The sequence below is a fragment of the Mesoplodon mirus genome (genome assembly GCF_964341445.2).
Source record: "Mesoplodon mirus genome assembly, chromosome: 2".
NCBI lineage: Eukaryota > Metazoa > Chordata > Mammalia > Artiodactyla > Ziphiidae > Mesoplodon > Mesoplodon mirus.
Window position 1 is genome coordinate 217,295,257 of NC_138977.1, and position 12,689 is coordinate 217,307,945.

A 12,689-nucleotide genomic window follows, 5' to 3' on the forward strand; every position below is an offset into this window, starting at 1 on the left:
ATTATTTCCATTTCCATTTTACAAATCTGGAAACTGAGACTTAAGAGAAGATAAGGCCTTTTGTCCAAGGCCTTTTTGCACAGTAGAGCGCTGAATTCAGGTATACGTTAATTCAAAATTCTATCTACTGGAGTAGACAATTTAAGTACTTCCCTATAGCTTCAACCAAAAGAATGAAATAATTCCATGGTATTGCCAGTCTCTGCGTAGTACCTGCAGTCCTACTCATTTGAAGGTAAATATTTAACACTTACACCTCATTTTTCCCTAGTACAAATACAGTAAGTATGTGGTTTTAAGGGAGCCCTAGCAATCTGGCAAGAGAGATTTCGAAACTACTCTGTAAAACTTCTGCTGATGACCCAGTAGTTGCTTTATGACTTTCCAATGAAGTGCGAAGTGCTCTCATGCCATGCCCAAAGAGTTGGTAGGTCCTATGACTCTAAAAAGGAACAAAGGTATTTAACGGCACTTGTTTCCTGGTGACACTGTTCTGAGGAAACGGAGAATGTGAAGGGAAGAAATGCTGGGTCAGTATTTAACTTCTAAAGTAGATATTTAGTGGTAGAAACTAACTAACTTGTTCGTATTGAACAACTGATTCAGAAAGTCTCAGCCTACTATAGGGAATCTTACTAAGAGAAAAAAAAAAGAGGGGCTTCCCTGGTGGCACAGTGGTTGAGAGTCCGCCTGCCGATGCAGGGGACACGGGTTCGTGCCCCGGTCCGGGAAGATTCCACATGCCGCGGAGCGGCTGGGCCCGTGAGCCTGCGCGTCCGGAGCCTGTGCTCCGCAACGGGAGAGGCCACGACAGTGAGAGGCCCGCGTACCGCAAAAAAAAAAAAAAAGAGACAGGTTATACTTTCTTGGATAGTGAGAGGTTTTTTAGAAATGCCTGAGCTGGGGCTTCCCTGGTGGTGTAGTGATTAAGAATCCGCCTGCCAATGCAGGGTACACAGGTTTGAGCCCCAGGTGGGAAAGATCCCACATGCTGCAGAGCAACTAAGCCCGTGCGCCACAACTACTGAGCCTGCGCTCTAGAGCCCGTGCTGCACAACAAGAGAAGCCACCGCAATGAAAAGTCTGCGCACCGCTACGAAGAGTAGCCCCCGCTCGCCGCAACTAGAGAAAGCCTGTGCGCAGCAAGGAGGACTCAACGCAGCCAAAAATTAATTAATTAATTAACTAACTAATTAATTAATTAAAAAAGAAAAATGCCGGAGCCATTGAAGGCACACAAGAAGGACAGCAAAAGTATTGAGTGCTTAATATTTGTTTTAGCAGGTTAGTTTTAGTTATATTTATGGAAAGTTGTATCCTTCTGTCTGTGTTTACTATGCAACAGGGAGTTAAGGACCCCAGACAGGTTTCCAGGGGACTAAAAATTCCATGAAATTAAATTGTTTATGCATTTTTCTGCAGAGAATATCCACAGTTTTCATTAGCTTTCCAAAAAGGACCCTCAAAAAAAGGTTTAAAAGTACCTTTCAAAATATATGCGTACACGTTCCTTTTTTGTACGCACTTAACATAGTTTTTTTGTTTTTTAGGGTTTTCTGTTTAAGGGTTTAGAGCAGGAATTAGCAAATCATTTTTTATAAAGGGCCAGACAGGAAATATTTTAGAATCTGTGGGTGCATACAGTCTGTTGCACATTCTTATTCTTCTTCTTCTTCCTCTCTTTTTTTTGGAACAACTTTAAATGTAAAGTTAAAAAATGTAAAAGCCATTCTTAATTTGTGGGCCTAACACCAGCTTGTTCGCAAACTCCTGGTTTATTCAGAGTAACCACTGATACATCTCTGCAAAAGTAACACAGCATGGCTTTGGGAGTCCAGGACTTTTTTTAAAAGGACTTTGAGAAAGTCACTAACCCCCTCAAAGTCTCAAGTTTCCACATCTTTGTAAAAATGAGATACTGACCTCTCCTACACAGTTCCTTTAACTATTAAGAGAGATAGCAAGTGTATGGAACTGCACAGACATTGCCTGGCATATAGTTAGCAAACTGATTTTATTACCTGTGCCTCTATCTCATATGATAAATTAGTAATATTTATAAGTCAATACTAAGTTTTTGGTCAGGCATGCTCCTCCAATGCAATCTACTTTATAATGATCTGCTTTGGCTACTACTTCTAGTAACAAAGTGAGGCTTTCCCAGAAGCCAACAGACCTGTACCCCACTGATTAGAATCCAACAGTTCCCTCATAATTACTCTTCTCCTTTCAATATGTAAATCAAATTTCTAGAGCAAAGATTTAATGTTCAATATATTATTTTCCATCTGAAGTGTTTTAAATGCCTAAATCATAGTAATTCAAAACAGCTTAAGAAAACCCAACTTGCAAGAAGTTATTAAAACCAACACTAAACTGGAGCATACTTAGGTGTACCAAGGAACCTAAGGTCACAAAATATTATACAACACAAAGTAATCAAGTATTTGCCTAGCAGAGACACTGATCTCTCCTGTTTCTCACAAAACTGAAGGTCTTAAATGTATCCAAATGTCATTATAATGAGCTTTAATTGTTCATTGTTTTCCCCTGGAAGACTAACCAGCTTGAAAGCATGAACTCTGTTTTAACCATTTTTTATCACCGTACTCTCACACACCAGGAGGTATGGTAATCTTCAGGAAAAATAGTTACTGAAAATAAGCGTCTATTTTCAAAATGACAACTATCTAAGATAATGATCTTACAATTCCATTTATATAGAGATACTCATCTGAGCAGGAGTACAAGAAAAAGCATAACAGATAAAAAATTAGCAAACACATTATATCATTACTCCAGAACAGCTAGCGTGATACCCCAACGTCCTTGTCTCCACTCTCCCAAAGTATCAAAGGTGAGTTATATTTCCTACTAACATTAGTAAAACTATGATTCCTATAATCACTAAGGAATTTTAGCCGCTATTTTAAAGTATTTTCCAGCCTAAGCAAAGATACCTTTTAGAAGTTGTCTATATATAGAAAGAAAAGTATGAAAGCATAAGTGAATAAACACAGCACATTACACTTAACTTTACAAATGATTTTGTCAGGTTTCAGCGAATTTACTTTGAAAGTTTTTAAGAAGACATCGATTACTATCTTTACCTCAAATAATGAGTAAAATTTTAAATGTTATAATTAACATTAAGAATAAATATTTTTCTTCCTCATCTCAGAAGACCAAGGAAGAAATAACACAATTACAAGCCACATTATAGAGTATGAGGCTTTCCAGACCAAGCCTAATTTAGTTCTCTGAAATTAATGGTATATTTAGAGAAGATGTAGTTAAAGATGCTAAAAGACCCTGTCTAGCTAAATACCGTCCTGTCCTCGCCTCCTCAATCTCCAGTCACTAAGAATACGTGAAAGTTTTTTACAAATACATATTGGAATATTTTCAAGAGTAAAAGAACAAAACAGTTATGACAAAACAGTCATGTTCAGAAGACACTCCGTAAACCTGAAAAGTGAAGTTTCCCCCAAATATTTGTTCCATACTCATTCATTAAATTCAAATGGTGTCAATAAGTAGATTCACCCTTATTTGTAAGTCAGAGAAGTAAACACTTATATATAGTTAATTAATGACCCAAACCTTGCACTAAAGCAAAAGTCCACCAAACTCAAGGTAAAAGCAGCCACTGTCTACTTACTATCACTGTACTGCAGAGAAACGAAAAATGTTTCAAGGGATTTTTAAAAGATTCCTAACAGAATGATTTTTTTAACATTCAACATTATAATGATAATGTCTTTTATAAAATAAAGTTGCTCAGTGAAAGTCTCTTCAAAGATATAATGTTTAAAGAGGGATAGAAATCATCACCCTCTACTATCCAGCTGTTAACTAACTCTTCCCATTTTCAATGAAGAGCAACAGTAACGCTCCTCATTTAGTAAGCATCTCAAGTTTATATTGCCAGGCCAGGCAAGTACCATCAGTAAATGTAGCAAGTGGGTGGGAACTACAAGCTACACGTTAAGAGGTTCCTGCAGCTGCTACTAGACTCCATCTCTCCATCTTATTCTTGCTAGGACAAATGCAGGCCTACTGCTACCAGATCTTCCAAATTTTCCTAAAAAAGGCCAGAAATCCAAATCATGCAAAATTTTCCATTTTTAAATGTTGGCGATTAAGAAATAAGAAAACCACAGTGCAGGCCAAATTCATAGTACCTACAAACTGAATCTGGCCTTTCAGTATGCAACGACTGCTAACTACACAGCAATAATACCCAAGGAACAGAAGCATCAGTAAGAATCTCAAACGTCTGACTCCCAAACCCTAAACTCCTCAGGACTGTTACTCAGATTTCACGTTGAAGATGGATTCTCCGTGTAGTCAAGAACACTGGTGGTAATCCTTCTCTCTTGAAGACTAATTTTTGACTAATAATAATTTTTTAAACACTACGGCTTTTACTATTTTAAAGTATACATTTTAAGAAAAAAAATCAAAACAATGAACACTGAGGTGGTGAAATCAGAATATTAGTAAAGTTAATAAAATTAAAATTATAATATGTAGAAAATGTATACTTATTAAAAAATACTATAATGCTTTACAAACTGTGTTAGTTGGGTAAACGTCTATCAGCTGGGTCCCCAGAAAGCAAGCAAGCACTTGAGCTCCCTTCTCATCTCTTTATGAGACATCAGGAATGGGTAGTCCTGATGGGCCACTTTTACTTTAGCAACATGAAAATAAAAAACAAATGAAGAGGGGCAAGAGGTGACAACAATGTTAATTGGCAAGGTATTTCTGTTTTATAATAATTTCAAGTGCCAAAAGATCCTAAGACTCAATACAACTTTCTTTACTGCTTTAGCTCTAAGTAGATTAGATGGCTAAAAAGGATAAACTAGCAAGACCTTCTATTTAGAAATAAAATCTGCTGGATTAAAAAAGAAATGCTACGTGGGGCAGCACCCAAAGATTTAACCTTATGATTTAACCTTGAAAGGATCGTTTCTCAAAATTTCCAAAAAAATTTTTTTAAGGAAAAAAAAAGCTTTATAGTCATACTCAGAGTTCTCAGTTAATTTGGAAGGCTACCCCCACATATATTATTTTGATGACATACTGGAAAAAAAATCCTTAAGAACAACACAGCAGAGTTTAAGGAAAAAGGGCAGCTTGGCTTTATCAGAACTTGACAGCTGTTGTGATTTTAAGCAAGTTATTTAACTACTCTGGGCACTATCCCCTGATCTATAGAAAAGGATAAACCATAGCTACTTTAATTCTCATGATGAGAATTGTGATACATCTTAAATGTATTTTAATTCATTCTCTTAGCTGAAACTTGAATCTGTACCACAACATCAGTACTTTAAAATATTCCTGGCAGAACAGCTACACACAGGTGAGAGAACTCAACACTTCTTGAAGCAGCCCTTTTCATCCTCACACTTCTATCATTTTCTTTTACTAAACTATAATCAGCTTCCTAGTTACTTCAACCCCATCAATCACATTCTAGTTTACATCTTATGAAGTAGAGCTAATTCAATTCTCACTAAACTCCAACCTCCATAAGGATTGAGGCTGTTCGGTATTGAAACCCCGGCACCTAGAACAATGATAAGCACATAGCAGGTGTACAATAACTATTTACAGATTGAGTGATATGTTCCGTACAGTATTTACTGACTGACCATTGAAATGCCTTCGAATATAAAGAGCACAAGTGTGTATAGTTCTGGAGGTGATCATTTAAAGTTTAAGGTTTAAAAGTTGAAATATCATACGTAACCAAACACAGGCATGCTATGTGTTTAAAAACCCCTTTGGATACAGTAAATAAAAGCAATTTTGCTACATTTTAAATGATGATGCTATTCAATGATACAGATCATAAAGTTCCTTCAAAGCAATACACCTATTAATGGCTCCATAACTTCTAATCATAATTTCCTTCAGATTTAACGAATTCCAAGTCTACATTAAAAAAAAAAAACCACCTCAAAATGACATGTACCCTCACTACCACTGGCTATCCTGCAAATAACCCCCAAATACTAACTTAGTCAAGTTTTATCACCTGAAAGTTACCCAGAAAACATCAGAATAGAAATTGTGAGAGAATTATCAAAATCCGTAACAACTTTCTCTCATGACTTTCTTAGCCACACACTGCTATAAACACCTCACTGCTTAAACACTAGAACTCATTTATAATTTAGTCACTTATATTCCAGAGCTGAAAGAGTAGGTTTCATAAAGTTATGTTCTACTTCACAGAACAGGAAATCAAACAGTGGATGACCAGTTCACCATCCTCTGCAAATCTATGGAAATATTTCCATTATAAATTTCTCCTGCCACCTGACGGTTTTAAGCTGCCACTCTGTGCTATTAGCGTAAACAAAACACAATTACTAAGGTAAATCTGCCACATAACACAAGTCAATACTCCATCCCAAACCCAAACATCAAATATTCCTGAATTCTTTGGGTCACTGATGCTTGAAACTGTGGTAGAAAATCAGCGATCTAGAAACATGTAACTTCCACCAAAGGAAACTAGGTAAGGCAAATACCAGATGGACATAATTTTATAGTAAAGAACAAAATCTAAAAGGGTCAGACATTTTAATGAACACAAAATTAAAGGAGGACAGAAAGTAAAATTAAAAATGCATCTGTGTTGGAAGAAATAGCCATACATGACCCTTTCAACACCGACAAGCCTTCCCAGACCAAAGTGGATGAAGCCTCTAGTCCTACAAAACTTCCTTTCCCCTTCCACTTCTATGATATTAAAAGAAAAAAAAAAAAACCCCAACCCTTGTACCTTAATCAAAATAGTATACTACAGAAAATCAAACCGCCAGATACAGAGAGACCTTAAAACAGTCAACGTCACTACCAATCTTTAAAATGCTATCTGCAGGGCCATTTCGGGTACTGTGGGAGGAACTCAGAGCCAGGAAGAGCTGAAACGTGAGAGGCAGTCTGGGTCCCCCAAAGGGCAGAGGACGCTAACACAGAATGTACACAGAACTACCGCACGCACAGGCTCCCAACTCGTTTCCAGTTTGCAGCGGAAGAGTATTCCTTTCCAAGACACTCCCTCTACCCGGAAAGTTGCCGAGGCAGCACAGCAAAACGCGCCTGCAGCTGCGAACTACCACAGCCCTGGGCTACCAGCAAGCACACTCTTCACGCCTGTACTCTGCGTCCAGGAACAATGTCTCAACGTGGCCAAGGGGATGCTGCAAAGCTGCCCTCAATGCAGCAACCACGGATAGGAGGGGTTTCGCAACAGTCCCACAGCCGTCCCGGGGAGGAGGGTGGACTTCCCTTCCATCTTCAGTATGCTGCTTCGACCCATGCCGACAGCACCTTGGCTGCCCAAGAACACACGAAGGGGGTTCTAGCTCCCATTAAGGGCCTTCGGAAGCAAAGAACGTAGGCACTACCTGCCTTTATCTAGGGCCCTGTCCAGGGCTGGGAAGGGCCCTGGAGAGCAGGGACTGGGATTCGGTCGTTGCCCTTGCCACCCACGCAGGCGGCAGCGCGCCTCCGGGCCCGGGGTCCCAGCAGCCAGGCCCCCGCGCCCGGGCGACCCTTCCCCCCACGCCCCCTCTCACCTGATCTTGTAACTCGGGAGGGTGTGCTTGCGCTTGATGACTTTCTTGAGCTGGTTGACGATGATGGAGGTGAGCTGGGGCATGGGCCGCCCTTCGAACTGGGAGCGCACCTCGAAGTCGATCAGCGGGTCCTCCACGAAGGAGAAGAACCAGTGGGTGAAGGGCACGCGGGTGAGGACGAAGCGCAGCCTCCCCACCACCCGGGACAGCTTGACGAACAGGTAGGCGGACTTGCCGAAGACCAAGTCCACGTCGATGGCCAGGTGGAAGCCCCCGCTGTACTCCACCTCCGCCTCGAAGGCCAGCTCCTCGGGGGAGGTGGCGGGCAGCGCCTCCCCCTCAGGAACGTCGGGCTCCCCGGTGGCCGAGGGCACCACGGGCCGGACGAGCCGGATGGTCTTGATGAAGGGCACGGTCTCGCCCAGGAACACGTCCCTCAGGCTCAGCCCCTCCAGCAGGCGCCCGGCCGTCTTGGTCTGCAGCAGCTCCTCGAACTCCACCTTGATCTTCTTGGTGACCCAGCGGCGGGCCAGCGCGGTGTCCCGCAGCTCCCGGAACAGGAACAGGATGGTGGCGTTGAGGAAGTAGCAGGTCTCCCGCGTCGGCGGGGCGGGGGTCTCGGGGGCCGGAGTCGTGCCGCCCTCGGGTGGCCCGCCGGAGGGCTCCTCAGCCCCGCCGCCGCCATAAAGGTACTCTCTCAGGGCCAGGTCCGGCACCGGCTTGATGTAGCGGAAGCCGTCGGCCGCGCGGGCGGCCTCGTCCGGCGGCGGCTCGGGCTGTTTGCGGTAAAGCAGCAGGAACTGGGTGAGCAGCGTGAGGAAGGAGCCCAGAACGGCCGACGCCAGGATCATGAGCAGCAGCCCCATCCCGCCACCGCCTCCGCCCGGAGCGCCCGCGCCCTGGCCCCCGCGCCCACAGCGCCGCTTTCTTCACGCCGCCCTCCCCCCTGCCTCCATCTTGAGGACATCGGGCGGCGGGGTCTGGGCGAGCGGCTCCCTGGGCCTCGTCCAGGGGCTCCGGACGGCGCACTGCAGCACCCCAGCCTGCAACGGCCCGCGCCTCCTCAGAAGCTCCCGGAGGCGGCTGCTGTGGTGGCGGCAGCGGGGGCGGGAGGGAGCGGAACGGCGCCTTCCTCTGGCCGCCGCTCATTGGACAAACGGCGGGTGACGTCAGGAGCGTACTCGCTCCCGGCGGCGTCGCCTGGCAGCCGGCGCCCGGGCACGCGTACGCGGGTCCTTCTTCACCTCTCGGGCGCCCTTCCAACCCCGCCCCCACGCCAACATTCCAGTACCCCGCGATACACGTGGCTGTCACTTCTGAAGCCGCTGCGCGGATCTGGGAGCATAACTGGGGCCACCGGTTGGAGGATAAGGAGGCCGGGCGGAGATGTGGCGGCGCGTTCTTGACTCCGGTCATCCCGTTATCTTCTAATGCGCCCATCCCCCCTCATTGGCCGCGGTCCCTGTTACCCCTGCTGCAGAGTGATTCTTCCACTCCCGTCCCTGAGAATGGGCTGGCGGCTTTCCCTGCCGGGCAGCGCCGCAAAAGATCTGAGCTGGCAGTTCGGAGACTTCCCAAGCCGGGGACACGATTACACTGCCTCTGAGACCGCCTTCGCCGATCAACAATCTGACCAGCAGACGCTCTGCGTTCGCGGAGGGTGGGCCGTGGGAAGGAGGGACAGAGAAAAAAGGAGTCAGATGCGGACTAACTTTACTACCTAGGCGGATATTCGAGATTTAAACGAGAAGGACATAAAAAAAAAAAAAAGAGCCGGTTTGAGGAATGATGAGTGGGATGAACTTGCCAGATGATTGGAAGATGAATAGTCACTGTCAAGCTATCGCAGTGCGTTAAGCCCCTGAGTGTATTACCACATTTAGTTCATTTAAGAGACAGTTATAGTTAGCCACCACCCATTTTACAGATGCAAACACTGGCGCAGAGAGGCAAAGGAAGTTGCCTAAGGTCACACAATGGTGCCTGGTTTTGTCTAAAACTAAACCCTAAGTCCTTGGTCACTACTCAGTACTAGGATACCAAGATTGCTAGAGTTGGAAGGGGGCTTATTGGTTCCATGGTGCACAGGAAGGGGGCGTTAGAAAGGGGGGGTGAGGAAAGACTTCAGGGAATTTTGCACAAGGTAGCACCTTGACCAAAGCCATAGAGTTAATGAAGCCAGGTTGCCCAGCAACAACGTTATCCTCCTGCCATCTGGTTACCTCATAAATGCTTATGTGCTCCAACCACATGGACAACACAAAGATCCACCCCTAATCCCACAAGGGTCAGATATTCCATACCTAAAAGTCAGGTTGGTTCTGGCTGGCCTTAAGGGGCCAGGGCAGGGCTCCTCTTTAGCCCTGGAAGATCCCCAAGCCAGTGACAGTCCTGAGTCTGGGTGATTCTAGAAGAAAAAACAGAATTCTGACCCAACTGGAGGAGGTACAGAACTTTGGAACCAAGCTGTTCTCATCTTACTTACTCATCCCCAGGTGTGAGACCAGAATGGCTCCTTTGTTGCAAAAATGTTAGCCTGCTGAGAGGGCCAGGCTCAAAACCGTATTCCACATCCTATCGAAGTCCAGAGCCCTGCCGGGATATCTGGGAGCTCCAGGCAGCTTCTTTTCTTGTGATCATCTCTGGGCTGCCGTCTCAGTTCTACACTGTTTCAACCCAAATGGGAAATGCAGACCCTTAATATCCACCAAAAACCTTATTTATAATGCTCCTGCACCATTGTAATAAATGTCTCAGAAGCTGGAGGTGGGGTGGAAGATTATCTGAGTAATTTTCAGAGTACTGAGATACAATATCCTCAAACTGTGTATTAATCCATTCTGCATCTCAAAATATTCTTCAAGTACCTCCTTCCCCGACAAGGAAAGTTGGTGATTTTCCTGGGAGTGAGTTCTCAGTCTTACACTCCATCTTGCAGGCTTCTCCCTTTTCTCCCCGCCTCCTACCTCATTAGTAACAGAACTCCCATTTGACATCATGAATGTCAATGCATTGAGATAAAAGACACTTATTCCCCAATCTCCCTTACATCTAGATGTGTCAATGTTACTGGTTTCTGATATGTAAGAAGTTGTGTAGGACCTTCTGGAATCTCTTAAAGGGGACTGACTCAGCTGGAAGCTACACCGTTTTGCTTTCCTCTCTTTGTTCTTCCTTCCAGCTGTCTGGAATGCAGTCATGATTTCTGGGGCTCCGGCAGCTACTTTGGATCTTGAAGTAACTTTGACAATGGAAGCCATATGCTAAAGATGGCAAAGTAGACAGATACGCCTGGATCCCTGATGATTTCTTGGAGCTACCATAGCAGCCCTAGATTTTCTGTTATATTTGTTCCTCTCTTTGTTCCTCCTTCCAGCTGTCTGGAATGCAGTCATGATTTCTGGAGCTCCAGCAGCTACTTTGGATCTTGAAGTAACTTTGACAATGGAAGCCATATGCTAAAGATGGCAAAGTAGACAGATACGCCTGGATCCCTGATGACTTCTTGGAGCTACCACAGCAGCCCTGGATTTTCTGTTATATTTGGTCAAACCTAATCTTAATTGTTTCATCCAATAACCATCCTTCCCAAGTTGCCCCCTCCTCTATGTTCCCTACCATTCACCCACCTGTCCAAACATTGCTTGCCCTCCTTACTCCCCCTCATTATTTTTTCTCTCTCTCTTTTTTTTAAGATGTTGGGGGTAGGAGTTTATTAATTTATTTTATTTATTTTTGCTGTGCTGGGTCTTCGTTTCTGTGCGAGGGCTTTCTCTAGTTGTGGCACGCGGGGGCCACTCTTCATCGCGGTGCGCGGGCCTCTCACTATCGCAGCCTCTCTTGTTGCGGAGCACAGGCTCCAGACGCGCAGGCTCAGTAGTTGTGGCTCACGGGCCTAGTTGCTCTGCGGCACGTGGGATCCTCCCAGACCAGGGCTCGAACCCGTGTCCCTTGCATTAGCAGGCAGATTCTCAACCACTGCACCACCAGGGAAGCCCCCCCTCATTATTTTAATTCTATCTCCTTAGTATATCTCAAGTGTGTCCTCACTTCTCTAGCCCTATCACCAGGCCCTTATTTCAGGCCCCCTTCTTTTCTCTTGCAATGACTTTAGTTCTTCGTTATCTCCTACCTAGTCACTCTGCCTGTCTTGCCTCCTGTAATCATTCTCCACACTGTTGCTGCAATGATCTTTCTTCAGTACAAAACTGATCTTGTCACCTTGTAGCTAAAAGTTCTTCAGTGGCTCCCCACAGCCATATTCATAATAATGGCTATTATACATCAAGAGCATAGTAAATGGGAAGCATTGTGCTAAGCACTTTAGAAGCATTTACACTCCCACAATTGTCCTTTGCGGTAGGTACTATCATCTCCAGTTTATGGATGAGGAAACAGGCACTTAATGCAGATAAATAACCTGCCAAAAGTCACTAAGTTAATAAGTGGAGGAGTGGAGATTTGAATAAACTCTGTCTAACCCCAAGCCCTCTCATTTTAGGTCAATATTCCTTTAGGATACAGTCCAAACTCATTAGCATCCTTTGTGAGCTTGCCTTTGCTTACACTTCAGCTTCTCTCACTACTCCAGACATAGATTTTGAAGATTTTTTTCCTGTCTTTATTTTTTTAGGTCCTTGTTGTTTATCTATTTTATATATAGTAGTGTGTATATGTTAATTCCAAACTCCTAATTTATCTCTCCCCCGCTCCATTATCCCCTTAGGTAACCATGTTTGTTTTCTATGCCTGTGAGTCTATTTCTATTTTGTAAATAAGTCCATTTGCATCATTTTTTTAGATTCCACGTATAAGTGCTATCATATGATATTTGTCTTTGACTTACTTCACTTAGTATGATAATCTTTAGGTCTGTCTATGTTGCAAATGTCATTATTTCATTATTTTTTATGGCTGAGTAATATTCCATTGTATATGTATAACACATCTTCCTTATCCACTCATCAGTCGATGGATGAAGATATTATTGATGAATTTGCTTTCGTTAAAGCCAGAAAGTAAAATTATAATAAACGCTGTTTGGGGTACAAACAAAATATTTAAACTTAATGTGAACTTTAATAT

The 12,689-nt window shown here is 43.9% G+C and overlaps 1 protein-coding gene across 1 annotated transcript in view; it reads right to left on the minus strand.

The window, feature by feature from the left end:
- Positions 1-8,564, minus strand: part of PDZD8 (PDZ domain containing 8) — an 87,419-nt gene extending 78,855 nt beyond the window's left edge. The window contains exon 1 of the mRNA XM_082607145.1: positions 7,605-8,564. Within this exon, the coding sequence (XP_082463271.1) occupies positions 7,605-8,470 (866 nt within the window). The 5' untranslated portion in view covers positions 8,471-8,564. The remainder of the gene's footprint in view (positions 1-7,604) is intronic.
- Between the last annotated feature and the right edge of the window lie 4,125 nt (positions 8,565-12,689).